At 34.7% G+C, this 27,971-nt stretch overlaps 1 protein-coding gene across 2 annotated transcripts in view; it reads left to right on the top strand.

The window, feature by feature from the left end:
- LOC136027494 (peptidase inhibitor 16-like) overlaps window positions 1-27,971 on the top strand; it is an 89,099-nt gene that overhangs the window by 25,406 nt on the left and 35,722 nt on the right. For both annotated transcript variants that reach the window (XM_065704807.1, XM_065704806.1), the window contains exons 4-5: window positions 19,058-19,142; window positions 26,778-26,916. In XM_065704807.1, coding sequence (XP_065560879.1) covers window positions 19,058-19,142; window positions 26,778-26,916 — 224 coding nt within the window. The remainder of the gene's footprint in view (window positions 1-19,057; window positions 19,143-26,777; window positions 26,917-27,971) is intronic.

The raw sequence follows: 27,971 nt of genomic DNA on the forward strand, positions 1-27,971 counted from the left end.
CAGTGAGAATTAATATAGCATTGGCTTTAGATATTTTTATTGCATAAGAGTTTACGTGTTGCTAGCTTTAAGTCCCCCCGTCAGCAAAAAATTATTTTAATACCTCCCACCATACCTTTAAGTATATAACATGTTAATGCCAGAAATTCATGTCACCGTGTCAAACTATGGATGGCACAAAGAAATTGTATGTGGCTGCATCCGTGTAAGCTAAGGCTAGTGACAATTAATAGTTGATTATACATTCTTGATCAGCAAAATTTTTATTTTGGAAGGAAAACACTTACATCTTATTTTAATAGGTGAACATAACACTCAAATCTTATTTTAATAGACGAAGATGAAATATTCCAACAAAATGTGTGCTTATGATAAAGCTATTGTTGTGTGGAATGCTAACAGTGAGAAATATTTGAACTATGAAACAAGCATTATTTGAAATTATACTGGTAATGTATGTGTGCGTTGTCGTGACAGTGAAGCATTAAATTGCTTAGGAATATCGAAAAAACTCAACATTAACGATGATGGATATGTGAGAATAATATTTCCAAGGATGATAGTGCTGAAAGAGAATACAAATGTAAAGCTTTAGTTGATGACGAGGGCCAACTTCTTGCTAATAGTTGTGGTATCACGTTATTTGTTTAGAGCTCCTACCGCTATCTTTCGGGTATTAGCATTAAAAAGAAGATAAGAAGAGGAAAGGCGGCACACCAATGTAACAGTACCATAAGCTATATCTTATGCAGATGCCAATACTGTCACCCATATAAAAAGAATGTACTAATCGACAGAGAAATTGATAATGGAAAAGGTAAAGATGAAATATTTGAAAAAAGCGTTCGTTCTTGATAAAGTTATCGTAGCTCTGAGTGCTCGCGAAGAGAAATATTATAACTACAAGCAAGCAGCTGTGGAGTTATGTGGAGTTAAAATGAATGCTTGCGTTATCATGACAGTAATGGGTTCGATTTATTTTGGAGTGCCCAAAAATTTCTACTGTCAAAATGGTGGATATGCGAGAGTAACATTTCAAGAGATGATAGTGCTCAAAGAGATTGCAAGTCTAAAACTCTTAGTTGGTGATGAATGCCAACTTCTTACCACTGTTGTTGGAAACACATTACCATTGATAGATCATATCATCATCTTTCTGGTATTACCATTCAAAAGAAGACAAGAAGAAAACAAACCTAAAACAGTTCCTACGCCATAATATATTATCTTATCCAGGTGTCAAAACTGCAACATATGTAAAAATTATGTCATAATAGTCGATGAAACCGTACGTAAAAAAGGAGCATTGACAGGCAATATTACCAAGGAGTATAAAGATGAATTAGTGAAATAAAAAGCACCGGTAAACGTTACTAGTACCATTAGGGGTTTACCAGCAAATACAGTCCATGAAGCAGATAATATTAGTGATGGAAAGTATGGTGAGACTGTTAAAAGTTGTATGTGACACCAAAATGGAAAATGGGACATCTCAAAAGAAAAACATATCAAAATATACTTTAAGAGATGGATTCAAAGCAATAAGGTTTTTTTTATAAAATATTTTTTTATATTTTTGTATAAAATATTTTTGTAAAAATATTTTTATTGCATTAATTTTTTATGTTCCCGTTACTTCTAGTGTGCGCAAACAGCTCCCACATTTAGAATGTTTATCAAAAAGTTAGAGACGCAGGAAAAGGAAATTTCAGGGACTTAGGCACTACTGTCGGGTTTATAGGGTGTCTGAGATACTGGAGTCTGAGATAGATTAGTAGGTTTTGTTTACAAAAGTCAGAGAGATGAGCTAATTTTTTTTCCAAATCCACACACACACGCACACACACACGTACACACACACACACACACACACAACACACACACACGCACACACACACACGCACACACGCACACACACACACACACACACATACACAAACACACACACACAAACACACACACACGAACACACACACACACACACACAAACACAAACACACACAGACACACACACACACACGTTTGGGAGGTGTTTAAAGAATAAGCCTCCCCTCTAGAATTGGTTGCTAGGAGGTGAGAAAGCCACATATTGCCAAATCGGCGGGGATATGCATAGTATTGACTCAAAGAAACAGCACATTTTCATTAAGACCTCTCAGAAATAACTCTTAATATGGGTTAAGCTTATCTCTAATAACAAACTTCCCATCTGGAATTGGCTGCAAGGAATTGGGCCTGCCGCTCATTGTCATTATTGGGTGAAATATGACTAGTCTTGGCTCAAAGAAACGTGGCATGTTCTTTTAAAACCTCTCAGGAATAACCAAATGAATATTTATGTCTTTTCTTGCAGGAGCGTCTAATAGAGCAATAGAAACGATGCTTTTCATTAAGACCTCTCAGAAACAACTTTTAATATGGTTTAAATTTACATCTAATAACAAACATACACTTCTCTAACTGGAATTGATTGATTTGCCATCTCTTACTTCGTATTTTTTGAATTTACGGTGTTTTTGCTTATATTTTATCCTTTATAAGCTTTGTTCATGTTTTTTTTTTTCGTTCCTTGAGTATTGATCGCTTTTTTGAAGTTTCGTGACTTTTTTTTATTAATAACATTTCTGTGAACAAAAGCCTTCATTCCTTAGATTTCCTATTCCAGGACAATTCTTCCATTATTTACCCAATGAAATATCTAAGGCCAATGCTATGTCACATCTCACTTATTCAACCTGCTTAGGTAACTTTAGAAAAATTGAAAAAGCTGTAACATTCAGGTGTATCTAATAGAAAAAAAATTATTAGTATTGGGATTTTCGTGTGTTTTCATGTGGAAAGGGTTGGGATCATGCTAACAATTTAATTATTCTAGAACGTGGGCAAGAGATTCACCCGTTCGTGGAATAGGCTATAACATAGAAAATATTACACGCATAATAAAATTAGAAAGGCTTTTATGGTCCAACTGTCTAGCACTTAGTTCGATTGAGGAGCAATCTGTTTCGAATCCTATTGTGGACAAAAGTGTATAGATTATAAAGGCTCATTGAAAAAAAACTTCTTGACAGAAAATGAAATCCCGAAGGAAAAACAAGGTAAAAAACACCTTGAAAGAAAAAAAAATTCTGAAGAAAATAAAATCCTAAGAAAACAAATCCTTTAAAGTATTAATATAATTTCTGTGTATGCACTGTCATTACGCAAAACGCCATATGTGCAACGCCATTACGTCACACCTTGCGTGTGCGCTGCCATAGCGTAACATCTCACGTGTGCGCCACCGTTACGTAACACCTACGTGTGCACCTTAATTACGTAACATCCCACGTGTGTGCTGTCATTACGTTACTACTTGACCTCAATCAAGTCACGCGAGATTACGTTATCCTTAATACAGGCAAACATTCCCAATTATGTAACAATCAAACTTAAGCAAAATCTATTGTGTAACAGACATCTGCATCTTTCAGAAATTATTACTTTTTAGATAACAAGCACCTTGGGATACTACTCGCAGCTAGGAATATTAGTGAACAAGCTTTATGTTTAATAGAGAGGAGAAGGGGACTGTTTAAGAATTATTTTTGTGATAGATTATATCAAAACAAAGGAATATAAAGAAAGTAGAAAAAGCGTCAAAATATGAACTGAGGAGGTGGGAGGTTGAGGTCTTGGATAAAATTGGCCAGGATATGGAAGATGCAGATAGACGGCATAATATTAAAATAGTGTGCTGGCATGTTAATAAATTGAAAGTGAGCATCTGGGCTTGTCTCACTTAAAAATATGACTAGGGTCACTATTAGTGGTAAGGAAGAAGTTTGAGAGACATAGAAAAAACATTTAGAAAATTTGTTAAACCGAGAGAGAGTTGCAGGAAAAGATATAGAGAAAATGAAAAATTTCTTGATACCGTGGATGTGAAGAAAGATTTGTTTTGTGAGGAAAAATTAGTGAAAGTACTAAAAGGATTTAAAAAATTATAAGGCTCCAGGTTCTGGTTGTGTGATAAATGAGTTTCTTAAATATGGCGGTTCAAAGGATAGAAAATAAGTTTATGAAAGATTATAAATATGATATTCGAAAAAAGGGAAGTACTTTGCGATTTTAGGAAAACCTTAATTAAGCCCCTGTACATGAATGGTGATAAAAGTGATAGTCGTAATTATGGAAGCATTAGTCTGGTGTTTGTAGGTACCAAATCACTTAGGAAAATGATACTTTTCAGAAGAATACTGTAAACAAATTTTTAAGAGAAGAATAGTGCGGTTTAAAAAACGTAGGGGATGTGACTATAAAATTTTCACCCTTAGGTTAATAACTCACCTTTGGTCCTCAATAGTATAGATTATGAGCAGGAGCTCAATTCTGTTGACAGAAGAGTTTTAGCAGAGGTTTTTTCCTTGAGAAACATACCTTAAAGTGATCACTGCTATGTACAAGAATAACACTATCTTGGTTAAGGCATGAAATAAGTTTTTTTCAATTTTTTATTTCAATATTCACAAATAAACAAATAAAATACAACTCTTTCGCGCTGGGGAAAACCTATGAGGGTTTGTATTCGCGCGGAAGTCCACATATCTGCTTACCTGCAATAACAAATCAATTCTCTCTTACTCATTAATATCCAACTCTCCCTCCCCCTTTCATTCCTCCCCATCCCACCTTAACCTTCTGCCCACCCTTATCTCCCTAAGCCTTTACCCCCTAGCCCCACCCTTACCTCCCAAACCCACCCTTTTTCCCCTAGTCACCCTACCAGCCATAATAAAATTAATAGCTGGTTAACAGGTGGTTAACATTTTGATACATCTCATCTTAAGGAAAACAGAAAGGGAAAAGGAGACCCCGGAATCAAATAGGGAGAAAACACTCTCTTGGATCTAGATTATGCTAATGGTTTAAGCATCCTAGATGAAAGTGTGACCAAAATGAATGAACTTTTAGAGGTTTTGCAAGTTCAGGATGCTAGAATAGGTTTGAAAATAAAAGTCAACAAGATTAAGTCACTAAGGCTAGGAATAAGTAAAGATAAAAAGGTGATGTTTGGCAACAAAAAAATTGATCGGGTGGCCAGCTTGACTTACCTTGGTAGTATTATTAGCAAAGACGGTGGGAGCAGTGATGATGTTAGATGTGGAATAGTCAAGGCTGAGGATGTTTCTTTCACAATTGAAAATAAGTTTGGAAGAATAGGAATATAAGTGTGCAAACCCAGATTAGAATATAGGAAGGTACAGCGATGACAGTTGTCAAATATGGATCTGAAGCTTGGGCGATTCGAAAAGCGGATGAAGATTACTGGGTGTTTTCCTGGTACATTGCTTACGGATTGTTCTGGGTACCCGGTTGACTGACCGTATTTCAAACAGTTGGCTGTACGAAAAGTGTGATTCAATCCTGTATTCTAGGGCTACAATGTGAGAAAAGCTGATATGGCTACAGCAGGTTCTGGGGATGAAGGATGACATATTGCCAAAGGATATCCTTTTCGGCCAGTCGTCTGGCCGAAAAAGATAACTTTTCGGCTCCGTATGACCTGCTAAACGGAAAGCAGGTCGTACGTGGTTTGGGTGGCAGGATTTCATAAAGAAAGATATAGAAAATATGAACTTTTTGGGAGGGTGTAAAGAGAGAGACTTTGAATAGATTGGTCTGGAGCAGGAGTGTGTTTAGCTGTGTTCCCCTTTGTCGGCTTAGTGCTGTGATGAGTTGGTAGTAGTAGTTAGTACTTTAGCTGAATTATAGAACCACCCCTTACTTTTAATCGATTTCCATTATCTGCTCAAGTTGTGCAAAAAATTATTTATTTTCTCTTTTCACTTACGTGCTCAAGTACTACTCTTCCAAGAACTAATATAAAAGAGGGTTTTATTCATTTCTTTGGTTATGGCTAAATAGTGACAGCGCCTTAAAGATCTTCCTTGAAAAAAGATGCCGGCGATATCAACAATCTTTTGTGGGAAAGGTCCTCAATTTTGTCGTTTTAATCCTTATAGGAACAGCCCCACATAGTGCTGGAGTTAAGTTTACAGGGATGCTATTTAATTTATCGGAAGTTACTGATTTTCCATTCTAAGCTCAATCAGTAGTGAAAATAAAGCTAATCCCGAGAAAACGAAAACGATGACACCAATAACGTTTCTTTACTTAAGAATTTTTGGCAAAATTAAGAAGAAGTATTTTCAGAGATGAATTTCTCCGCAACTAAGATGTGACTACCAATATTAATCCCCAAGAAAAAATGATGATGATAAAAGAAAAGTTTTTTTACGCAATCCAAAAACTTTTCCTTTCTAATTTCAGCGAAAACAATCCATATACTTCTTAAGTTAAGTGCAAAGCAGTGCTAATTTGTCTTCCGAAAATTTACTCATAAAGAGACATAAGCTGGGATATGTAGTGACACTAATGCAAATCCCAGGAAAAAGATGATGGTAAGAATTACAATACTTCCATTTGGATGAAAATGTGTCTTTTTTCGTCTATCGCAGCTGAGATAGGCCACTGATAATCCAAAGAAAACAAAAAATGAGTGAAGGGCTTTTTTGTGATTCCTAATTTGTCTTTCTTTTTTAATAGGTCTCAGAGAAAAAAAATCTAGAAAATTAAGATACTTAATATTTTAGCGGATTTCAGCATAGGCTAAATCATAAGGAATCCGACTTTATGAAGGACATGCCCTCCCCTATCTTGATGTCTATTGAGCTTATCATACGTACGTAAGACATTAGGATAGGGGACGATTATTTTTCTAAGATTATTCGAAAAGACCCCTTTCTCCACTTTAAAATAATTATTTTGAATATAATGTATAAGAAAATATGAGCAAGGTCATACAAAAGATTAGTTGATGCTTGGTTTTTTGTTTTGTTTTAAAAAGTAGAATTGTGAGAAAGATTCAAAGTTTAGCGTAAAGAGCGGGGCGCTCAGGAGGGGACACCTTTCACATACGGAATAATTTCTGTTTGTTTCAAGTCTTAATGTCACTCCTTACTTTAAGTTTTTATAAAATGTGTTTTAATTTAATTTCTGAACGTTTTTGAATTAATGCAGGGTTTGGTTTTGGCTCACCTTACATGGATATTTCAAAAGAAATTTGAACATTACTTTTACTTTTTGAACATTTGAACATTGAACATTAATTTTACTTTTTTTTACTAAATGCCATTTTGCTAAATGGCTTTCTCAAAATTTGATCGAACGATTTTGAGAAAAAGAGGTGGGGGAAGGGGCCTAGTTGCCCTCCAATTTCTTGGTTCCTTAAAAAGCACACTAGAACTTTAATTTTTATTACAAACGTTTTCATTAGTAATAAATATTCGTAACTTACGAATTAACTTACGTAACGAACTTCTATATTCGTATAATTTTATTACGTACATAAGGGGATCTCCTCTTCTTCAATACCCCACTCTTTACGCTAAAGTTCGAATTTTGTTTCAATTCTGTAATTGGAACTTTGTTCCAACTCTAATTAAAAGACTTTAATTAGAAAAATAACTCCTTTGAAATAACTAAAAATATTTTAGCGTAAAGAGTGAGGTATTAAGGAAGGAAAAAGCCCCTTCATATACATAATGATATCTGTTCGTTTTAAGTTTTAGTGTTCCTTCTTAACTTCAATCGAAAAAAAATGTTTTTTAATTTGATTTCTGATTGTTTTTTTTTCAAATAATGCTGGAAAATTCAGCGCCCCCTTCATTGAAATTCTCCTCCCATAAAAAATTCCTCCATGGAAAAACTATACCGCGTAACCCCCGAACCCCCCCCCCCCCACATAAGAACAAATCTCCCTGAATGCATCTGTATACTTCCCAATAACCAATACTATATGTGAACAATGGGCAAACTTCATAGCTTGCAGCCCTTCCCCCGTAGACTGTGGGGGATCGTCTTCAAAGACATTATTATTAGATTTTTTTAATATGCTGAACAAAATGGCTATCACGAAATTTTGATCCGGTGACTTTGGGAAAAACAGCGTGGGAGGGGGCCTAGTTGCCCTCCAATTTTGTGGTCACTTTAATAGGGCACTAGAAATTCTGATTTTTTTTTAATGATCCCTCTCATAACATTCTAGGACCACTGGATTGGTACGATCATCCCTGGGAAAAAAACGAATACACATCTGTGATAGTTCTTCGGGCAAAAAATGCAAAATTCGACATTTTTACATATAGGAGCTTGAAACCTCTATTGTAGGATTCTCTGATATGTCGAATCTGATGGTGTGATTTTCATAAGTATTCTATGACTTTTAAGGGGTTTTTCCCAATTTTTTGAAAATAAGGCAAATTTTTTCAGGTTCGTAGCCTTTGATAGGCAAGACTAAACTTGATGAGACTTATATATTTAAAATCAGCATAAGAACATGATTCTTTTGATATACCTATTGACATCAAAATTCTGTTTTTTAGAGTTTTGGTTACTATTGAGCCTGGTCGTTCCTCACTTACAGTTCGTTACCACGATCTGTTTGATACTACGCGCAAACAATATGTGTAAATTTCATAATTTATAGGCCTTTCTGGTATATGAAGGCTGATGCCCTCTCTTAAACACATCGCTCTTCACGCCAAATTGTTACTTAGTACTTAATGTACTGTACTTACTTAATGTAATTATACTTAATGTTATTAATGCAACGTGTAAATAATATGGGCAAGTTCCATAACTTATAGCCCTTTCCGCTATATAAAGGTTGGTGCCCCTCTCCTAAACACCTCGCTCTTCAGGCTAAATTATTATTTACTACTTAAAAATCTTCTTTTTTGTCTGATTAAGTGACCCTTGTGTTTTAGGAGTCGTTAAAATGAATTGCGATTAAATCCAAACATTAGCGTAAAGAGTGTAATTTTTGAGGAGCAGAAATCATTCCGTATACGAAGGATTGCCCTCTCCTCTATACCCTACTCTTTACGCTATAGCTGCAATCAAGAGGGGGAAAGTCTTTACATACGGAATAATTTCTGTTCGGTTTGGGTATTAATTTTGCTGCTTACTTTCAGTTGAAAAATCTTGTTCTATTTATTTAATTTTTGATCGTTTTTCAAATAATACAGGTAAATCTGCCTCACTCTCAATATAATATACCCCCTCCCCTCACAGGAAACTCCTCCTGGGGAATTTCATCTAATGTGTAGTTCATTCCCTCCGTTAAATTTCTTCGAGACTGTTCCCTCCTCGCTGAAAATCCCCTTCCCCGCGTAAAATGTCTTGCAGACGATTCAGCATGAAAACTTCTTCTTATCATACTTTCATTTGTAAAAAGACTTCAATTTCTTATCGGTTTCTCAATGACTCTGGGTATATCCCCTTCCATTGAGTTTTTTTTTCGGACACCAAAACACAGGGAAAATAACCCCGGGTAATTCCTACGGAACACCTCCACATGCAAACTCCATCGGCAAAGAGAATATAAGACAGTTAAAAGGATTTTAAGTAATGGCAGCTGAAAAGTTTGTTATTATTGAATTTATTTTTCAAATTTTCTCAAGAAATCTACCAGCATTTCTGTAAACTTTACAGTGCAATTCAATGAGTAATTTAAGATCATAAATTAGTTATTTTAATCATGAATTCCATCCCTAATCTGCTCCTTTATCATATAATGTAGCTTCTTCGCCTTTAACAAACTTAGAATCAAACCGCCTGTCGTAGACGTAGAATCAAGCCTCCGCCCGCTCGTTTTGACGTTTCCCTCATGTTTTCTTCTTTATCAACTCCCCTGATAGACTATAAATGCAATTAATTTGTCATCTGCTGACAATCGAGTCTATTTAATAGCATTTTTATCAGGTTTTTCCAAGCTTTTTACAAGTGTTGTAATCCAAAATTCTAAAATCACCAAAACTTATAACGAAAAGACCAACGGTGGCAAGCTTGGATACGACATTTAGATGGGACAGAAATAAAGGTGAATAAAAGTTTAGGCTTATTTCCATGACAAATCAAGAAAATTTCCATGGCGGATTTTGTCGTGTGGGAAGAAAATTTGCATGAAGGGGGTGCAGGATTTTTTAGCATTTTTTAAAAGAACAATGAAAAAATAAATATGAAACAAAAAATTCTACTGAAAGTAAGAAGCTGCATTAAAGCTTAAAATGAGTAGAAATTACTACGCATATAAGGGGTCCACCTCCTCCTAATACCCCGGTCTTTACGCTGAAGTAATATTATTAATTTGAACTATTTATCCTACGGCCTTTGTGATTCAGGGGTCATTCTTAAGGAATTGGGACAGAAATTCAGCTGTAGTGTAAAGAGCGAGGTATTGACGAGGTGGTGAACCCCCTCACATACATAATAAAAACATACGAATATAGAAGATCGTCACGTAAGTTAATAAGTAAGTTACGTATATTTTTACTAAAAAATGCGTTCATCAAAAATTAAAGGTTCTAGTTGCCTATTTATATAACCAAAAAATTGGAGGGTAACTAGGCCTAATCCCCTGCTCCCTTTTTCTCAAAATCGTCCGATCAAAACTATGAGGAAGACATTTAGCCATAAAAATAAATTAATATGCAAATTTGTTTTAATTATTCATGTGCGGAGAGCGAAAATCAAAACATGCATTAATTCAAAAACGTTCAGAAATTAAATATAAAAAAAACAAGTTTTTTTTAACTGAAAGTAAGAAGCGATATTGAAACTTAAAACGAACAGAAATTACTCCGTATATGAAAGAGGTTGTTCCCTCCTCAACACCCCCCCCCCTTTATGCTAATCTTTTTTACTATTTTAAAATGTAGAGTTGAGAAAAAAACTTTAGCGTAAAGAGCGGGAGGAGGGAACAGCCTCTTTCATATACGAAGTAATTTCTATTCGTTTTAGATTTTAATATCGCTCCTTACTTTCAGATAAAGAAAAAATTGTTTTTTTTTTATTTTCTTCATTAGAATCAAGCCAATATTTCCTTGTGGTTACCATGGGAATAAGATATAGCTTATATTTGATATATACTGATCAGGGTTACCATGATCAACAAATTATCACGAATAATGACGATCTTACATGTAATTTAGCAAAAAAAATTCAATTCAGGTTTGTAAATCCAATATTTTTGTTTCTCAGCAAGTTTTAAATTCAATAATGATTAGGGAAATTCCAGGTCCTAAATATTCCATTATAAAGATTTTCAGCCGTTAAAATTCTTTTTTTTTGATAAACACTAAAAACAATCTTTATTGAATTTCAAACATTTGTACCGATGAACAACAAGACACGGATTATGATTGTTTCAAAAAAATGATGGGCTTTGAAGTCCAGAAAACTTTACACCATTTTTATTTTGAATTTATGAGAAAAAGTAACTTCAGTTTATACAATTTAAGTTGTGAATATTGAATCATATCTAAAAAAAAGAAAAAAACTGCTAGTAACACTCTGCAGCCTCAAGCCACCTGATACCAACACAGCAGCGCCAATTGTTCCTGCATCCCGGTAAATTCATTCCAGTAATCCCAATTTCTATACACTAAAAAAAAAATAAAAAACGCCCACAATATACAGCTTTGTTGGGAAGAGCTTTCTCGGCTAAAGAAAATCCACGAATGCTATCGAAACTCAAAAGGATTATGAAGAACGATAATATAACTGGAAATTTTTGAAATTAATTTGTATATGAGGGAAGAATTAGCCCCCTAGCTCCCCATCTTTAATTTTTACTTTATTAACTAGCCTAGTTCTAAACCGGAAGGTTTTCTGTGTTCAACAACTAGAATTCTTCGTTAACTACATGTAACTTCGTTTTACTTTTTGTTTCTTTTAACCAAATAATTTATTTAGCATCAATGTGCTGCTTCTTAACAAATAAATCTCAAGGCTTTTCTTTAATCAAGTACACTGCGCTGTTCCTTTTGTGCTGAAGCGCGAAAACTTGAATAATTGTTTGGTTTTAGTTTTTGTTATACCGAAGTTACACTTGCGTCGATTGATCACGAAATAAAATTCAAGGAATCAGTTTTTATCCACTCTATTCTGTATGCCCAGGTAAAAAAAAAAAAACAAAAAAAAAAAACAGAAAATACATGACCTCTTTAATTGTGTTGAAAGTTGAGGATTTAGTAACATTCACTAAATTTCGCAATTTTTTATGCATCAAGTTCAATAGAATCACGAGTATGACATATTAGACCACAATGGTTATTCAACGGTCACTAATGGGCAAAATGACCACTTAATCAGGCTCATTAGAAAAACACCGTATCTGGTTCTCAAAACGAATCCGAGACATTTAGAAAAATATTGAGTGATTATTCCAACGCTTTCTTTGAGTTTACCATAAATATCGATTTACCAAATACATCATGTGTGCCAATGAGGTTTGTGATTTTCCTGGCTTCTAAGAATGCACTCCAAAACTGATCACTAATAGTTATATACTCGTTAATAACTGTGGTTTACAGTTGCAGAAAACGATATATTAGCAGCTAGAGTACTTCTAATCTATAAGAGAGGATAACATTAGGGTCTTTTGTACGCTTAGAGCAAAGCAAATTACTTATAATTTTGTGTTATATGATGTCTTGTAAAATATATTTACAAATAATTGATGATAATTAGTTATAATTGAGTACTCAAATACATCTTAACGACAGCTTTTTACTGGATATGAGAGATAACAGATCTTATCCACATCCAATAAAAATACAAAAGTATAATGTTTAATATAATACAAATAATATAATAAATATATACTACAAAAGTATAATCTTCTATATATATAAAAATAAGTTGTCTGTCTGTCTGTGGATGGATGGATCAGGTGACGTCACCTGAAAAAACTGGATCAGGTGACGTCAAAACTGAAAAAACTAAAAAAAGGCAAAAACTACAAAAAAAACTAAAAACTAATAAAAAAAATAAAAAAGCTAAAAAACTAAAAAAACTAAAAAAGGCAAAAACTACAAAAAAAACTAAAAACTAATAAAAAAGCTAAAAAACTAAAAAAACTAAAAAAAGGCAAAAACTACAAAAAAAACTAAAAACTAATAAAAAAAATTAAAAAAGCTAAAAAACTAAAAAAACTAAAAAAACTAAAAAAAGGTAAAAAACTAAAAAAACTAAAAACTAAAAAAAACTAAAAAAAAAGGAAAAAACTGAAAAATAAGCTAAAATAAAGGTAAAAACCAATAAAAAACTAAAAAAAAAACTGAAAAAACTAAAAAAAGGCAAAAACTACAAAAAAAAACTAAAAACTAATAAAAAAAGTAAAAAAGCTAAAAAACTAAAAAAACTAAAAAAAACTAAAAAAAGGTAAAAAACTAAAAAAAATAAAAAAAAAACTAAAAAAAAGGAAAAAACTGAAAAATAAGCTAAAATAAAGGTAAAAACCAATAAAAAACTAAAAAGAAAAAAAGGAAAAACCTAAAAATAATTTTCATCTAAAAAACTAAAAAAGGTAAAAACTTAAAGAACTAAAAAAGAAAAAAATAAATGACGACACTCAAAGAGAAAGCGACCAGGACAAAAGGAATGTTCGATTAGCAATCAACAAAGCACCGGGACACAGGGAGTATAAATGACGACCAGGACATAAGTAAAAAAAAAAAACTATCTATATATATAAAAATAAGTTGTCTGTGGATCTGTGGATCGTGGATCAGGTGACGTCACCTGAAAAAACTGGATCAGGTGACGTCAAAACTGAAAAAACTAAAAAAAGGCAAAAACTACAAAAAAAACTAAAAACTAATAAAAAAAATAAAAAAGCTAAAAAACTAAAAAAACTAAAAAAAGGCAAAAACTACAAAAAAAACTAAAAACTAATAAAAAAGCTAAAAAACTAAAAAAACTAAAAAAAAGGCAAAAACTACAAAAAAAACTAAAAACTAATAAAAAAAATAAAAAAATAAAAAACTAAAAAAACTAAAAAAAGGTAAAAAACTAAAAAAACTAAAAACTAAAAAAAACTAAAAAAAAGGAAAAAACTGAAAAATAAGCTAAAATAAAGGTAAAAACCAATAAAAAACTAAAAAAAAACTGAAAAAACTAAAAAAAGGCAAAAACTACAAAAAAACTAAAAACTAATAAAAAAAGTAAAAAAGCTAAAAAACCAAAAAAACTAAAAAAACTAAAAAAACTAAAAAAAGGTAAAAAACTAAAAAAAATAAAAAATAAAAAAAAAACTAAAAAAAAAGGAAAAAACTGAAAAATAAGCTAACATAAAGGTAAAAACCAATAAAAAACTAAAAAGAAAAAAAGGAAAAACTAAAAAAAAATTTCATCTAAAAAACTAAAAAAAACTAAAAAAGGTAAAAACTAAAAGAACTAAAAAAGAAAAAAATAAATGACGACACTCAAAGAGAAAGCGACCAGGACAAAAGGAATGTTCGATTAGCAATCAACAAAGCACCGGGACACAGGGAGTATAAATGACGACCAGGACATAAGTAAAAAAAAAAATTAACAAAACTAAAAAGAAGGTAAAAACTACAAAAAAACTAAAAAGAAAAAAAAACTAAAAACTAATAAAAAAACTAAAAAATCTAAAAATCTAAATAAACTAAAAAAGAAAAAAAAAGGAAAAAAATAAAGGAGAAAAACAAAACTAAAAAACGAATGTATATACAGACCGGTACACCGGCATACAAATGACGACCGGGACACAGGGAATATAAATGACGACCGGGACACAGGGACACAACTACAACGGGGACACCGGGGGAAACAGGGGGATATAAATGACGACCGGGACAAAAAAACTAAAAAGAAAAAAAAACTAAAAACTAATAAAAAAACTAAAAAATCTAAAAATCTAAATAAGCTAAAAAAGAAAAAAAAAGGAAAAAAATAAAGGAGAAAAACAAAACTAAAAAACGAATGTATATACAGACCGGGACACCGGGATACAAATGACGACCGGGACACAGGGAATATAAATGACGACCGGGACACAGGGACACAACTACAACGGGGACACCGGGGGAAACAGGGGGATGTAAATGACAACCGGGACACCGGGACAGGGAATAGTCGATTAGCAATCACCATCAACAAAGCTCAAGGGCAATCATTAGAATCATGAGGTATAGATCTGAATACAGATTGTTTTCCCATGGACCATTATATGTTGCATATTCAAGAGTCGGTAAACCTGACATTCTATTTATATACAAAGACAATGGGACAGCAAAGAATGTTGTATATTCGCAAGTTTTACGTAGTTAAAACTATATATATATATATATATATATATATATATATATATATATATATATATATATATATATATATATATATATATATATATATATATATATATCTATATTCACAGGTGGGACATAGGGACACAACTACAATGGCGCGTAACTATTATGGCGCGTAACGACTTACGCGCGCGGGGGGGCTTGGGGGGGGGGGGCGCGAAGCGCCCCCACCAACTAGGTGTTGGGGTGGCGCGAAGCGCCACCCCAACAGCTAGTATAATATAATAATATAAATCACACAAATAATAGGTTATATAGTATATTTATAGGATATATATTATGATAATATAGCATAATACATAATACTATGATATGTATATATTATGATAAATTTAAAGGCGAAATAAAAATTTTAGGTCTAAAGGCTTATGGTGCATCAGTTTGTTTTTATGCCACTTGGTATTAACCAAGTGACATATAGCAATCGTAATTTCTGTCGGTCTGTCGGTCTGTCGGTTTTGCTACTTTACGCACTACCAGGTAAGCTAGGACGATGAAATTTGGCAGGCGTATCAGGGACCGGAACAGATTAAATTAGAAATAGTCGTTTTTCCGATTTGATCATCTGGGGGGAGGGGAGTGGGGGCCCGTTAAATTGGAAGGGAATAGAAAAATTGAAGTATTTTTAACTTACGAACGGTTGATCAGATCTTAATGAAATTTGATGTTTGGAAGGATATCGTGTCTCAAAACTGTTATTTTAAATCCCGACCGGATCTGGTGACATTGGGGGGAGTTGAGAGGGGTAAACCTAAAATCTTGGAAAACACTTAGAGTGGAGGGATCGGGATGAAACTTGGTGTGAAAAATAAGCACAAGTCCTAGATACATGATTGACATAACCGGAACGGATCCGCTCTCTTTGGGGTAGTTGGGGGGTGGGTTCATTCTGAAAAATTAGAAAAAATGAGGTATTTTTAACTTACGAACGGGTGATTGGATCCCAATGAAATTTGATATCTAGAAGGATATCGTGTCTCAAAGCTCTTATTTTAAATCCCGACCGGATCTGGTGACATTGGGGAGATTTTGGAGTGGGGTAACCTAAAATTATGGAAAACGCTTAGATTGGAAGGATCGGGATGAAATTTCGTGGGAAAAGTTAGCAGAAGTCTTAGATACGTGATTTACATAATTGGAACGGATCCGCTCTATTGGGGGGGGGGGTTAATTCTGAGAAATAAGAAAAAATGACGTATTTTTAACTTACGAAGGAGTGATCGGATCTTCATGAAACTTCATAATTAGAAAGACCTCTTAATTCAGATCTCTTAATTTAAATCTCAACCGAATCAAGCGTCATTGGGGTGGGGGGCAGTTCGGGGGACTGGAAGTCTTAGAAAATACTTAAAGCGGTGAGATCACGATGAAACTGGATGGGAAGAATAGAAACCTGTCTAAGATACATGACTGACATAACCGGACCGGATCTGCTCTCTTTGGTGGAGTATTGGGGGGGGGGGTAATTTTGAAAATTGAGGCATTTGCAACTTACCAAAGGGTGACCAGATCTTAATGAAATTTGATATTTAGAAGGATCTTGTGCTTTAAAGCTCTAATCTCAAATTCTGACCAGATCCTGTGACATTGGGGAGTTGGAGGGGGAAACAGGAATTCTTGGAAAACGTGAAAATTGGGGTATTTTTATCTTACGAGTAGGTGATCGGATCTTAATGAAATTTGATACTTAGAAGGAATCCATGTCTCAGAGCTCTTATTTCAAATCCCGACCAGATCGTTTGACATTGGGGGGAGTTGGAGGGGGAAATATTGGAAAACACTTGGAGTGGAAGAATCGGGATGAAGCTGGGTGGATAGAATAAGCAAATGTCCTTGATACGTAATTGACAGAATCGTACTGGATTTGCTCTCTCTGGGGGAGTTGGGGGGAGGGGTTTAGTGATTTGGCGAGTTTGGTGCTTCTGGACGAGCTAGGACGATGAAAATTGGTAGGCGTGTCAGGGAGTTGCATAATTTGACTTGATAAAGTCGTTTTCCCAGATTTGACCATCTGGGGGGCTAAAGGGAGAGAAAAAATTAGAAAAAATTAGGTATTTATAACTTGCGATTGGGTGATTGGATCTTAATGAATTTTGATATTTAGAAGGATTTCATGACTCAGAGCTCTTATTTTAAATCCTGACCGGCATTAAGCCTCTTATTTTCCTTTTTAAATCAATCTATTGATTCATAGAAATTTGTTAGACCTCATACCATATGATCTCTTGGCTCTTAGCTCTTCTTGCCTCGTCACAAGTGCCACATGAGCTCATAGGTCTTGTTACTGATATCAAAGAAAAAAGATAGATTGGTGTTCTACACTTCTGTAAGATAGGCTTCAGTTTAATTGTTTTTTGTTCTTTTTTCTGTGACAATAATTTTGTAAAAAAAAAAATTATTCCTTATTCCTGGCGACACAAATAACCCGACTTTCTTAAGAGCATGACAATATGCTTCGAACAAGCTTATTGTCTTGCTCTTTACTGTGTTAAGCCTGTAAAAGAAGCGGTAAACATGATTGGTGTTTTTATGTGAAGCTTCAAGCCAGGTGACCAAAAGGTTTTGAGTCACAACGTCTTTTGGAACTCAATTCTCTGTTTCTCTATTCTGAAATGACCGTTTTTTTCCGTTGACGCATTAGTGCATACGTTTTACTGAAACATAATAACACCAATCTCTCTTTATCATGTCGCATTGCAGCAAAATCGACTATTTCAGCATGAGAAAAGACAGAAAAAATCATTTTAAAAGAAAGTGCAGCATTATTCAAGAAATAATTTCTCATAATGATGTTGAGTTTTTACGAGTGAGTAAAACCCAAAACTAATGCACAAGTTTAAACCATGAACAGACATATAGTGTTCTTTTTATGTGCCAAATGGCCATAAAAGAGAATTAGTGACCAGAAAAAGTTGGCAGGATTATGTAAAATGAAAAAAAAATTACTTCTAATTTAGAGTTATGTAAATTTGTTTTTCATTACTTTTTTGAAATTGCTTACTATCTATTACACGATAAAGAATCACAATTGAAATATTATTTGATCTTATATTGATTGTGTTCGTAAAGCTAGTTTGGTTCCCCAGTATAAAATAGAACAACAATTCATCGGGGGAGAGTAAAGGTGTGAAAATAAGCTTTTACACCTGGGAGAGCTGCGTGTTGTTTTTTTGAATGATACAATTTGGGGCCTTCAAAATTTTGGCATCAAAAAGGATGGGTAGGGGGTCGGAAAATGTCCAATTTAAATTTTCAAGTCAATGCCTTTGAATAGATTAAAATACTAGAAAATTAACCATAAAATGACCACCATACACAATAGTTTCCTTTTAACGAAAAACGTTTTTGAGAGCATGGAGGATCATATCCCTAAAAGTGTAAAGCAAAGGATAAAAGATATAGAAACTAATAACAAATTTAAGCAACAATGGGATATAGAAAGGTACGGGTTCAAATTAATTTTTATAGTGTCTTGTCAAGCAATCCCACAAACTCATTTTTTGATTTTCTTTTGTTTGCTCCTTCGTAAGACTATATTTTATGTAACTGTTTTAATAATCAAAGCCGAAGCGTGCAATACAAAAAATTTGAGCTGTCAAATAAATACCCTTTTTGTAGCAGTTTTAATTATCCCCCACTGCTAAATGTTTCAGCACATTGAATAAATTTATCCATGGGTGCATCAGTTAACTAACGCAGCAAATTAATTCTTCTTTTGTCCCTGTATTTTATTTGCAATTTTGTGAGATGTGTAATCTTTTATAGTTTAAATCTCTGAGACCAAAGCATACAACCCAAAGAAGTGAACGCTTCCTTATATACTTTAACAATTTCAGGATTGGGATGATGAACTAGCCAATATTGCACAGAGATGGGCCGATCAGTGCATACCAAATGAACATGACCTTATAAGAGCCTCTGGTAAGTAAAATTATGCGTGGTCTTTACTCAACTGCTCTGCTATCAACATCAAGCGCTTTGAAATTCAATGCTCTAAAATTTTATTTAAATATATTTTGTCAAACCATTTAAGGAAGCCCAAAATTTACCACTTAACATTAATTGTACCTATAAAGAGATATGATTTTTAAAGAAGTTTTGACTATGAGACGGAATTTGATAAGAAGATGGATATAAGAAGCGGTCACTTTTGATGCTGATTTCAAATACTTGGAAACATTTTCTTTGAAAAAGTGAAGGACAATTTCTGATCTAGGTGATTAATATAGCATCATATTTATGAAAACTTGATTGTATCGATTCGTGATGCATCTTGAAGAAAATTCCTTATTTCAAAATCAAAATTTTACTTCAAATAAAATGTTCATCAAAGTATGGAAACTAGTATAACTAGTACCAAAATAGCAATATCAAAGTAAAGAGGAAAATACAAAGTTAAGAAAACTTCAAAGTAAACAAGGTATCAAAGTAACAATAAGCAGCTTGCATAACTTACATCCCTTTCACCGTAAATCGAAGTTGCCACGTAAGTCACTAAATCCAAGTATTGAAGTAAACAAAGTGTCAAAGTATCAATAAGCAAGTTCCGTAACTCAAAGCCATTTCCCCGGGGTTGGGGTGCGAGGTTAAACCCCGGAAGCATAGTAATTTGGCCTTTGAACTTTTTGAACAAAATTACAATCTCAGAGTTTTGATCCAATGCCGTTTGAAAAATTTGGTCAGGTCCATTTGAGGAAAAAATATGTAAGGGAGGGGGAGAATAGTTGCCCCCTCAAAACTTTTGACTCTTACAAGGGAACGATATTACTAGTCAAATGAGCTGTTTTAAAAAAATGAGGAGTTTCTAGAAAAGACCCAATAACACATCAAAGCCTTATGGTCCTTCTGACCTTAAGTTTTCTATTTTCTTAAGCTTAGTAACGGAAACAAATTAGTGAAAAAACTAAATTACTTCAAATGGAAGATAACCATTCACGGGCAGTACATAAAGCTATCTTCCGGTTCGCACTGCAAATGAAAGGATATTAGGGGGTCGGGTTTAATGCTAAGGGGTGGGTGGGGTTGGCTATACACAACCCCCCCCCCTGGTGGACCTGTTTTCCCTATTCTTAGCGCACAACTAAAAAACCAATAAAACATGGAAACTTAGTAACAGAAAAAAAAATTAAAACTAAATAACTTTATACAAGAGATAACCATTCACAAGCAGTATATAGGGTGGGCGGGGCTGGCTTTGCACAACCTTCCCTTGGTGGCACTGTTTTCACTAATCTTAGCGCACAACTAAAAAAAAACAAAAAAAATTAAAACCTTAATGCCTTTATGACCTTTAGTTGTCTATTGTCTACAGCTAAGTAACAGAAAAAAATTAACTACCAAAAACTAATATAACTGTACATAACAGATAACCACTCGCAAACAGTAGGCTATATGGAGCTATCCTCCCATTTGCGCTGAAAATGTGAAGATATTAGCGGGTTTGATTTAACGCTAGGAGGTATGTCATTTGAGTCCCCTCCAAAGTTTATACGACCACCTCTTCCATAAAAACCTTATACGCCCCACGGCGTAAGTTACACCCCTTCCCCGGGGCTCTAAGGAGGGGGGGTATACTGACCCTGAGAATTTTGTTATCTGGTCGTTGGACTACTTCAAACAAACTAGAAAACTCAAAATTTGATCGGATATATTTGGAAAAAAAGGGTATGTCTGTGAGGGGGGGAGGGTAGATACCACCCAATACCTTTTGACTCATAAAGAGGTAGCCAGAATTTTCAATTTTCTGTCAAATGAGCCACTTCTGAAGTTTATAGCTCTCCTTATATAACAACCTTATATACCCTGGGGTATAACTCAAAACACTTGACCCCCAGCTTTGGGGGCTTGTGTCAACCTTGGAGTTTTTATTATCTGATGGTTGAATTATTTTTAACAAAATGACTATCACCAAATTTTAATCAGATGGGCTTGGGTGAAAAAAGGCACGGGGGGGGGCTAGTTGCCCTTCGTTCCCTTTTGACTCTTTAAAAGTAAACTAGGGCTTCCAATTTTAACTCCAATGAGCCCTCTCTGAAGTTTATACGAGCAACATTTCTATAGAAATCATATTTGCCCCTAAGGAAAAACTTCCAATGCCTGCCCCGGGCCTTAGGGGCTGTGTTGACACCGGAGTTTGTTATCTGATGTTTGAGCTTACTTTTTTAAAGTGGCTATCTCTAAATTTTTATCTGATGGGTTTGAAAATTAAGGGCGTGGGAGGGGAATAGTTGCACTCAGATCTATTTTAACCTTAAAAAGTGAACTAGAACTTTCAATTTCTAATCAAATGAGCTCTCTTTGAAGTTTATACGAGATGTCTTTCCGTAAGGACCATATAGGGCATAACTTACAACGACTTGCCACGGGCCCTGGGGGTTGTGTCGACACCAGAGTTTTTGCTATCTGACCTTTAAAATATTTCTATGAAATAGCTATCTCAAAACTTTACCTCATGCACTTGGGGAAAAGGGTGTTGGGGGGAGGGGCTAGTTGCTCTCTGATCTCTTTTACTCTTAATATGTGAACTAGAAATTTCACTTCACAAACAAATTAGCCCACTCTGAAATATATACGAGCATCCCTTCCATAAGATCAAATATGCCTCAGGAAATAGCTTACAACGTCTGCCCCCGGACCTTGAGGCTTTGTGTTCACCCTAGAGTTTTTATTATTTAACCTTTTAACTATTATTAACAAAATAGATAGCTCAAAATTCTTATCTGATGCATTTGGGGAAAAAGGGCACGGGGGGGGCAGTTCCCTTTCGTTCTCTTTTCACTCTTAAAAAGTAAATAATGACTAGAACTTTGTAAAAAGTGGACTAGAACTCCCCCTTTCCAAACAAATGATCCCAACCTGAAGTTTATACGAGCATACCTTCCATAAGAATCATACATACCCCCAGGGCATATCTAACAGTGCCTGTCCCCGGGCCCTGGGGGCTGTTTGACACCAGAGTTTTTGTTATTTGACTTGAACTATTTTTAACAAAATGTCTATCTTCAAATTCTTTATCTGATACATTCAGGGAAAAAAGAGCGGGGGAACTAGCTACTTTCCGATCACTTTTGAGTCTTAAAAATGGAATAGAACTTTCAATTTCTAATTGAATAAACCCTCTCTGAAGTTTATGCGAGCATCCGTTCCATAAGAACCTTATGTTTGTCGACATCAGGGTTTCGTTATCTGACCTTTGAATTATTTTTTACAAAATAGCCATCTCCCCATTCTTATCCGATGCATTTGGAGAAAAAAGAGCGTGAGAAGGAGGGATAGCTGCTCTCCTATCTCTTTTGACTCTGAAAAAAGGGAACTAAATCTTTTTGATTTCCAATCAAATGAGCTCTCTAAGAGGTTTATACGAGCATCCCTTCTATAAGAACCATATTACCCACAGGGCATAACTGACAACGCCTGCCCACGGGCCTTGGGGGGTTTTGTCAACCCCGGAGTTTTTGTTATGTGCTCTTTGAACTATTTTTAACAAAATGGCTACCTGAAAATTCTTATCGGATGTATTTGTCGATAAAGGGCGTGGGGGAGGACTAGCTGCCCTCCGACCACTTTGGACTCTTAAAAAACAAAGCAAGAACTTTCAATTTCTATCCAAATGAGCCTTCTATTAAGTTCATACAAGCTCCCCTTCCGTAAGAACCCTATATGCCCCCTTGGCATAACTTACAAAGCCCACCCCCGGCCCTGGGTGGTTGTGCTGACCTCGAAGTTTTGTTTTCTGACCTTTGAACTATTTTTAATAAAACATCTATCTCAAAATTACTATCTAACGCATTTGTTGAAAAAAGAGCGTAAGGGGGGGAGGCTAGTTGACCTCCGGTCTAGAACTTTCAATTTCCAATCAAATGAGCCCTCTGTGAAGTCTATACGAGTATCCCTCTCATAAGAACTTTATATGCACCCAGGGCATAACTTCAAACGCCTGCCTCCGGGCCCTGGGTGGTTGTGTCGACATCGGAGTTTTTTTATCTGATCTTTGAACTATGTTTAACCAAAGGGCTATCTCAAAATACTGATACTGATACGTTTGGGGAAAAACAGGCGTGGGGGGCTAGTTGCCCCCTTATCTCTTTTGACTCTGAAAAAGTGAACTATAAATTTTAAATTTTAATCAAATGAGCCCATTCTGAAGTTTATACGAGCATTCCTTCTATAAGAACTATATTTGCTCACAGGTCATGACTTACAACTCCTGTCGCGGGGCCCTGGGGCGTTGTGTTGACCCTGCAGTTTTTGTTGAATGATCTCTGAACTATCTCTGAGAAAATAGCTACTTCAAAATTTTTATCAGATGTATTTGGGAGAAGAGGGTGTTGGGGAGGGGGGCTAGTTGCCCTTCGATCACTTTTTAATCTTAAAATAGCTTTTGAAATCTCGATTTTCAATCGAAAGAGCCCCCTTTGAAGTTTATACGACAACCCCTTCAATATAAAGTGCCTCTGGAAAAAAAAAAAAATAATAAAACATTGGAGCCATGCGGCCTTTACTATCAGAGGCATCGCTATAGCGGTGCCTCTGATTCACTATAAAGTTCATTATTTAGTATGGGCAACAGTTCGTTCTTTAATATATAAGTTCGTTCTTTTATGTAATACCCATAAAACTTGCAAAATCTCCTTTTATAACCTGTAAATAATCACTTACTATTGGCAATAGTTTGTTCTTTAATAGTACCTACGATTATGACGTCATTGATCAATTTTATACATGAAAAAAGCAGTTTTACGTAAAAATTGATTTTATTTTAAAAATTAAAAAGGTTTTACCTACATCAATTGTCTTTAAATTGAGCCATTAAATAGCTCTCTACGATCTTCAAGTGCCCTGCTATCTGAGGAAAAGATGAAGAGGAATAAAATAAAGATGACGTACATGCAGAATATCGTAGTTCAAGAAGCTTATCTTGTTTTTCAAGCCAATAGACGTTTCCTCATTATTCAAGCCAAAGAAAGATAAGCTCCCTATATAGGGGTTTCGGAAAAAGCAGTTCTAAGAGTGTACTTCTTGTTTCGATCTGACACTATTTTCATGAGTTAAAGGTTATTACATTTCTCAGTGTTGGACATGATTGGCTCTTACTAGGTTGCTAGCTTCCGCTGCAACCCAGGTAACAAAGACATGCATTTATCTAGAGCAGTGATTTCCAAAAGAGTCCATATGTACCCCCAAAGGTCTGTGGGTGACTTGACGGGGATATTCGTTTGCGTAACAAAAAATAGATGGTCACAATTTGTAAGCAGTAGTACACGAAAAATTTTATGACCTAGATAGTGAAGAACAAAATCAATGGCATGATTTCACCTATTAATGTGGGCCGACAGTATTTTAAGAAGCTCAGCGACTGCTAGTTGTACTAAAGTTAACCAAAATTCACTATTTCATCCATCAACAACCACCCAATTATTTGAGAGAGAGATTGCACCAATCGCTTAGATATGTGAATAATGCTTAGTCAACAAGACAAGAAGCAATACAAGATACACGTTTATTTCCACAATTACGCTATGAAAATGATGAAGACTTCCAAAAATTGACCTTGCAGACTGAAGTACGTTGGTTTGAGAAAGTCACATGCTTGGAAATTTTTACTCAATTTTTAAATAATTTCCAGTGTTTCTGGAAAGTAAAGATCCAGATTCAAAGAAAAATTTGATAAATTTGAAAGTAGACCTCACGTGTTTGATAGATTTTGTTTTTCAATTTCATGAAATTATCTTATAATTGTTGTGATTATTGTAAACTTTTAATTTTTAACTTGTAATTATTTTATGACTATCTACATTCTTGGGCACCCATAAGCTGATTTTTTTTGGGGGGGAGGGCTTATTTGGTCTAATTGGCACTTTCATTGTTGGATATAGACCCCGTTGCAGGGTTGGCATATGCATCAAGTACCCCCTACGAGAGGCCCGGTCGACTGCCGTCACTCGTAACGCCTTTGGCGTGCCACTGTCGGCCAAGGCAGCAGAATTCTACTGAGTTTCAATTAATTCGAGCCAAGTCTTTATTACGTAAACCGCGACTTTGAGCATTTCTTTTCTCATGCGGTTAAGGATTTCAATTTCCTACTTAGAAATCAAGTGCGGTTTTCAAAATTAAACCAACAAGTGCACACACGAATAGTTTGCAAGAATTCCTTGTCCTTCCAGGGTGAGTTTTTATTCAGCACTAGACACCATATTTAATTCCAGGTAGGAACTAGAGATTTAAGGGCCTTTCTATTTCAAGACACCTTGATATAAAAAAGAAAATATATTTTTTGAGTCCTAGCCATAGGTAGGTGTTTATAAATACCGAGGTTCCGATTCCGTGACATAGCAGGGCTACTCGAAATGGTTGTTTCTGAAAATTCTCAAGTTTCTAACGGTTAAATTCTGAATTTAATATCAAGGGCAAATAATGTGATTCCTGATTTATCATAAAACCACTGGAGGCGTAATAACTAGCAATATACTTGGAGGTGTATAACTACAGAACGGGGACATATTTCTGACATCAACAGAAACGAATGGGAAGGAGACTATAAATGCAAGTCTCCCTAATCATTGCCTCAATAGTTCTATCTATTATACCACCTGGAAAATTTATTTTTCTCTACTAAATCTGTCTAAATTTTCCTTATAAGGATTTTACTAGTTTGAATATTTCACTAATATACAATGGTAACTATTTTAAATGCACAGACAGTTAAAAGTAGAGACCGAATTGTAGTTAATTTTTTTTTATCTTGACTCTAATCTTGGAAATGAGGCTGCTGCTAAATCTTAAACGAAGGATCTTAAAATTGAAGTATCTTAATCATGGACAGATTCAATCACTGACATGTGTTGTGAAAAAAGGTAATCATATTTAAAGAAGCTTGTCTATAAGATTGTAATCAGCCTATCCCAACTATCTGTTTCAGGTCGAAGATTAAGAGCTTGCTGTCCTTGTTTAGGAAAGATACATTTTAGTCAAAACATTTATCCAAGACACACTGTACATGTCCTGAGGGTTTTTACCCTAAGTCTTCCTTCATGTCGCACATACGATCTGGTTGTTCGAGCCGCTTTCACCCATTATCCCCCCAACCACTCATAGTCGTCACATTGACCTCTGCAGTGGGTTCTTTTTTTAACCCTTTGACAATAATCTGTGAGACGCTTGGATGGGCATTATAGTGGAGCAGGATCATACCTCTCCTATTGAGTAGTGCAGATTGCTGCTGTCATTTTTGGTATATTTAGTCAATATCCTCACGAAAAACTCTGCTGTAATGGTTCAGTTCAGTTGCAGAATGTTATAGTGGAGCACGCAACCCACTGACTACCATGTAACAACTAAGGTATGTACACTATAATGTCCATTCCATGAATTTATAATCCCAGTGAAGTTACTCTGATTATCACACAATCACATTACTCAAACCTTTAAGTTTCTGAATGTGAGTAAGCTTAAACCATGAGCAGTAGACTATATGTGAACGTACGCCATTGTTTTTATGCACTGGTTTCCACGTAACACCTTAAAGTAACGTAAATGATAATGATTGTTTTATTATAGGAGAATTCCAATTTGTTGGTCAAAATGTTGCAACAACGTGGACAGCCGATAAAAATGCAAAACCAAACTGGGAAAATGCCATCAAACTATGGTATGCAGAAGTGAAGAACTTTGATTCTGAAATCATTTCCAACTTTCAGTAAGTACTCCCCTCCAGTTACCAGTGACACCGACTAAATATATTTAGAGGGGAGGGGGCAGGGATTTTCTTCATTCTGTAAAATTAAGACCCAAAAGCGAAGACTTTCAAAATCATGGAGGAACATTTTTTTTTGTTTTGAATTTTCAATGGTAATACCACTAGTAGGACTTATCTAAAAACTAGGCAACAATTTCCCCACAGTATGAAACCGTGTCATTTAAATGGTAAAGCAGAGTCAAATTCTTTTATATGACAAACCATGATTGAACTTACCCAATAAAGCAAACTTTGATAAGAAAATCTATTTTTATTGTAAGGTCATTAAAACACAAATTAATAGATTCGAGTATTTCAAATTTTACTTTTACTGAATCGTACAAAAGAAGTTTGAATACAAATAGCGAAGCAACGCGCACTAATCCAAGCATCAAATTGAATAAAAAACTGTAAAACATTGTGTCTTTTTTCAATTATGAGCTTAAAACCACCAGGACAGGGCTGTTGGTCGTACTGAATTCGCTGGTACGAAGTGTCAGGTAAGTCACAAGCCTTTAAAGGGGCATTCCCCCTTTCACTAAAATTTGAATATTTTTATAGTAAAGAATTTTGAATTGGAAGTTTAAATTTAATGGATTATGTATGGTTGACAGCCCAATGGAAATTATTTTTATTCAATTGTTTTAATAATAAAAGTTCCATGTTTTACGGTTTATTACGCCAAGAACTGTTCGGATAATATGTTCATCCCTTAATTGTAATTTTTATCCCCATCTAATCGTATGTTTTTTGCTTGTGATCCTCAGTTTTTTTTTAAGAGTTCAGGAGATTAAAATTTCAAGATTATTCTGTAAGGGCTGAAATGCTTTGAAAGCATCTTCTATTTCTCTTCTAAATATTAAAAATTCTTTCTATATCCCCTTAAATATAATTTTCTAGCCTTACCTTTAATACATATAAATGCAGGATGAGTAGCAAAATTTATTTTTGAAATTTAAGGGGAAACAATTTGGTTAGATTTTTCCCTTTTTCAGAAAATACTTTTAAAAGGGTGA

This window comes from Artemia franciscana, chromosome 5 (assembly GCF_032884065.1).
Source record: "Artemia franciscana chromosome 5, ASM3288406v1, whole genome shotgun sequence".
Lineage (NCBI taxonomy): Eukaryota > Metazoa > Arthropoda > Branchiopoda > Anostraca > Artemiidae > Artemia > Artemia franciscana.